At 38.3% G+C, this 4,701-nt stretch overlaps 1 protein-coding gene across 1 annotated transcript; it reads right to left on the bottom strand.

Moving 5' to 3' along the window:
• Positions 1 to 419: 419 nt before the first annotated feature.
• Positions 420 to 2,669, bottom strand: LOC126383933 (ladderlectin-like). The gene is made up of 7 exons (XM_050034683.1): positions 2,178 to 2,669; positions 1,991 to 2,063; positions 1,660 to 1,704; positions 1,210 to 1,376; positions 995 to 1,129; positions 758 to 869; positions 420 to 653 (listed from the first exon to the last, which is right to left on the bottom strand). Exons 2-7 carry the CDS (start codon positions 2,037 to 2,039, stop codon positions 586 to 588), a joined length of 576 nt encoding a protein of 191 aa, XP_049890640.1. The 5' UTR covers positions 2,040 to 2,063; positions 2,178 to 2,669; the 3' UTR covers positions 420 to 585.
• Positions 2,670 to 4,701: the final 2,032 nt, after the last annotated feature.

Genomic DNA, 4,701 nt, shown 5'->3' on the forward strand with positions numbered 1-4,701 from the left:
CCGTCAGCCTCCATTAGGTGGAGTTGTGTTGCTACCCCCTCTCCCCTTGGATCTCCGCAAGTGTTGTGAGGACTCTAAAACTTCACCTGAGCCTCCATCGGCATGAGGGTGAGTAGATAATGGCTGAATTTTCATTTTTGGGTGCACTATCCCTTTAAGTTTTCTGCTCTATTTGAAGACCTTGGTTGTTTTGTTAGCACTCAAACACTACACCTCCCACAATGCCTTGTGAGCTTGATAATGGCTGAGACCGCCTTTGTTGAATGCTGACAATATATATATATTTTTTCATGTTTGAAACTCAACTCATCACAGAGAAATTAAGTAAGAGACACAAGCAGTGTTTTCAGTAATCAAATCTTACTTTATTACTCTTTAAATTTTATTACATTTCTAAGAACAAACACCTTTATGTGAAGGTTTCACTAAACTTTGTGAGGTCTAACATAGATTTATTTTTCTAAGTGATGTCCAGGCACTCACGTGTCTTTCTGTGCATAAACAGTATTGTGTGGCACAGGGTTTGTGCACACTTGCAGGTCAAGACACAGAAATAAGGATTCTAAAATACTTTTAAACAGAACTTTATGGTCTTGTTCCGCAGACAAAAGCGAGCTCTAACTCACAGGGCAGATCGTTCCAGAGGAGGTCCTCTGACAAGGAGACAAAAGAGAAAAGTTACATTTACAATCTGGATTTCACAACAATATGTGGTTTATGTAACACACTGTCAGGAGTAAAAATGACCTTACTGTACCTGAGCGGTTCATCTCAAGGCACTTCTCTTGGCCACCAGCATTGTTGGGCTCTCCTATGCCCCAGTTCTGGAAATTAAATCCTGATCCATCACTCCAGAACCAGGTCCCGTCCTGAAAGACAGTTTCATCAAGTTATCTCAAAGACTGACACAACCTAAAATCATTTACTTTTACACTTACTTTGACTTAAACCCTCTGCTGTAGAATGATTTTGGTAATTTTAAGTTCCTCTTTACCTTAATTCCATCGGTGCCGCCGATCCAGGTTCGAGGGTAACGACCTGTTTTCCCTTTTATCATCTCCTGAATGAACCCATACTCTCCTGGGTTGTGGATGGAGGCCAGGTTGGCACCGTTACGCAAACAATATTTCTATAAAGAGGAGATATAGTTTTGTGTACTTGAATACAGACACCATATAGTATGTATATATATGCAGTATCAGGCTCTACCTCTGCATCTATCCAGGGCATCTCTCTGGGGATGAAGGTAAAACATCTGGATCCATATTTGGACCAACTGGCAGGACAGCTGTGCCTGCTCTGCTTGTCATCATCGGGCATCTTGCTCTCTTCCTGTTTCTCCACCTCCGGCACAGCCTCCACCTTCTCAAACGTTCCTGTTTTTAAAGCCAGAGAACAAAGATATCTATTTAATGGCACTTTAATTTCCCTAAATATATCACACATAGAAAACATCAGCCAGTGTTCTTGGGAAAACAGGATTCTGATAAAATGAATTTTAACCCGTTAAAGGAATATTACACCTTTTTTTTTTTACTCCAATTCATCAAGGATTTTCTGTTTTTTGGATTCTTTGTTCACAACGGAAGCATGCAAGAAAAACACAGTTGTCTTCACAAATTAAATGTGACAGGAGATAAGTAATTGACAGACTCTCACCCTGCTGGATGTTCTGCTGGATGTCCATCATCTCCTCTACTGGACCTGTTAAAGAAGAAGATAATTATCCTTAGGAACTTCTGCAATGTACTTTGCAAGTTGGTTATATATCAGATTTTTTAAGCTTCATCAAAAGTGCACCAGTAATGTAGATGTGGTTTATTTGTTTGTTTTTGAGTAAAGACAGTTCATGTCCATGAGGTCAGTTCACACCTTTGAGTGATATGTGCATATATTTTACATTTCACTATAGTTTTCCATCAGGACCAATCAGTGTAACCTTTTAAAAGATGAAAACGATTTGAAGTTTCATCCTCTCTCTACACCTCACCTGCAGCACTCAGAGCGAAGGCAGCACAGAGAAGAAAAACAAGCCTCATTGTTTACAGCGATGAACTGGACTGCTGCAAGAGATGATTAAAAAGTCACATGTAAAACAAACAAAGCAATGACTTTGTCTTATGAAAGCAGTGGATATACAGATATCTATATAAATTGCATGTAACTTAGCATCTCACCTGCTTGAACAGAATCAAATGTGTCAGTGTCTGCAGGACGTGGCGTGAAGAGAGCTTATATACACCAACAACAGGGAAATAAATATTAATTTGAAATAATGATCCAAAAGTTATCACACTTCCAAAGTTCACTTTATTTATTGACTGCAGCTATCAGTGCAGTTTGATCAAATTATACTGCATCTTCCGGGCAGACGGATCGACTCTTCAGATCAGTTCCCAACTGAGCGTGAGATTTTATGGCGGTATTATGTTCTAACTAACCTGGAAAAAAACTGATTGGTATTGGTATTACTGGGTTAAGTCAAAGATAACTCACAGCTCACACCATTTTTAAAAAAAATCACTCCAAAGTTCAGAATTAAAGTTCCAAAGATATCAGGTTGACAAAGGGTTACAGTGGGAATTTATCATTGGGATGATTATACATTAAGAAAGTGTTAGTAGGTTTAAGAGCTGTTCAGATGAACCATTATTGACAAAGCATTACCAGTAAAGGGGTCACACAAGGACAGATTTATAGGATAGGAAGGGACCTGTTCACAACTTGGAGGTCACAGCTGATGAAAAAAATCTAAATTACCTTCACAAACAAAGGAAGTAATGCATCAATAATACTCTTACATGACAGGTCCTCTATATAAAATGTTGAAAAAGTAAACAAGTATTGGTAGTAAAAGTTTATATTGTGAAGAGTGGATGTTATCAGTGACAACCAAGCAGCAACCTCTGGGGCTGAAAACTGAAGCCAAATGCAGAAGTGCCAAAACCTGCAGTTCCTCTAATGGCCCATAGACCCCCATGTTAAAATGCCCAAATTTACAGCAGAAATAAACATGTTTACAGCCTGATACAAAAAAATGTTTTGGTTTCTACAGCTAATTTACCTCCCCATGACAACTGTTGGGGCAGACTGTGAATCGTTGCTACAGTATATAAGTCATGCCCACCCTATTGTCCAAATATGGTCACCTCTGACTCCAAAAACAAGAGCATGAAGTTAAAAAAACTTGATCTGTGCAGTTTGAATTTAACCGTATTGAGCTGGTTTAGCACTCTGCTCACTTGTATGGGGATAAAACTATTTAATCATGTCACTTTTCTAGACTTAAGAAATGTTATAGGACTGAACGGATCAAATTCAGATTAAATGAATCATTTTGCAGGGGTTGTGACTTTAAGAAAATGTTATCCGCTGATACACAGACATCACTCTCATAATGTAAGTCTATAGGAAAAAGTGTATTTAGGCCCAGTGGCATAACGTGATGGACCTGGATGGTGTAATTCCACATTTGGCCACTATGTAAAATTGGCTTGCTGTTCCAGGGGGCGTGGAGTCCACACACCAATGGATGACGTCATGGTGGCTATGGTGACAGCTCTGCATCTTGTTATGTAGTTTAAACTGTACGCATCTGTTGAATTTGTGGTCAGTGTTTTTTTTCTTACTTTCATTGCTTTAAAGTTTAAGTATATAAGATTATTGGGATTTTAGTGGTGAGGACTGCAGACTGAAACTTCTCCTGGTTAGAATTCTTCGTTCATTATTCAGGAGGTTTTTACCAGGAGTCGAATTATCTGCAGAGGTCTCCTTCTCTCCAAAACAAATGAACCAGGTGATTTAAACTGGTAAAAACACTGAATAAAGCTAGTTCACATTAAGAGAAAATCAGTAAACTACAGTGGCTGACACTAAAATATGAACACGCAAAACTGCGAATGGTCCTGTGTGGAGCCAGTGTTTGGTTTGTCTGCTCTGGCTACTGTAGAAACATGGCAGGACAACATGGCGATCTCTGTAGACCAGGATCCACTCCCTATGTAGATGTAAACAGCTCATTCCAAGATAAAAAAACCCCCCCACAATGATTCTTCTTTTCAGATGATTACAAACTAAAGAAGACATACTTATAATATTATATTGAATTTCTGCCAATATATCCTTGTAAATCTTAGACACTGTACCTTTAAATATTTTCTTTAAGTATATTTTTCGTCGTGAAGCCCATTATATTGTTATATAAATAATTTTGTGTTTATAAAGCGTCATGTTTGATGAGCTTTTTTCTTGTTTTCAAAGTGGAGTATTTCCATTTGATGAGCCTTTACACTTAACTACACATTGTATTTTTTACTTCACTACATGTGTCTGATAACTTAAGCTACTTTTCAGATTCCAGTTTTATATATGGCATAAAATTCTGCCACTACTTAAGCTAAATAAACTCTTTAGAAACCCTCTTGGATCAGCTGGAAAATGCATCGTCGCAAAGCTGAAAACAGGGCAGGGAGAAGTTGACTTTTTAGAAGTATGTGGTTCTCACAGGACAGCCATGCTACAAACATATAATGATCTTATAAAGTATGATGCATTGCTGTAAAATTAAACTACCCAACAGTATATGAACTAGCTCAAATGAGCACAACCTGAAACATCGACAGCGGTAACATGCAACATACACATGAATGCAACAGTAACCCAATAACATCAGTGAGAAGGGTAAAACATTGACAGGGAACA

The sequence above is a fragment of the Epinephelus moara genome, chromosome 22 (assembly GCF_006386435.1).
Source record: "Epinephelus moara isolate mb chromosome 22, YSFRI_EMoa_1.0, whole genome shotgun sequence".
Taxonomy (NCBI): domain Eukaryota; kingdom Metazoa; phylum Chordata; class Actinopteri; order Perciformes; family Serranidae; genus Epinephelus; species Epinephelus moara.

Excerpts from the sequence above, each read along its gene's own strand:
- LOC126383933 (XM_050034683.1), bottom strand. The coding sequence starts at position 2,039 with ATGAGGCTTGTTTTTCTTCTCTGTGCTGCCTTCGCTCTGAGTGCTGCA. Across the intron at positions 1,705-1,990 it reads CTTCGCTCTGAGTGCTGCAG|GTCCAGTAGAGGAGATGATG; the intron begins GTGAGGTGTAGA and ends CTTCTTTAACAG. Across the intron at positions 870-994 it reads GCGGCACCGATGGAATTAAG|GACGGGACCTGGTTCTGGAG; the intron begins GTAAAGAGGAAC and ends ACTGTCTTTCAG.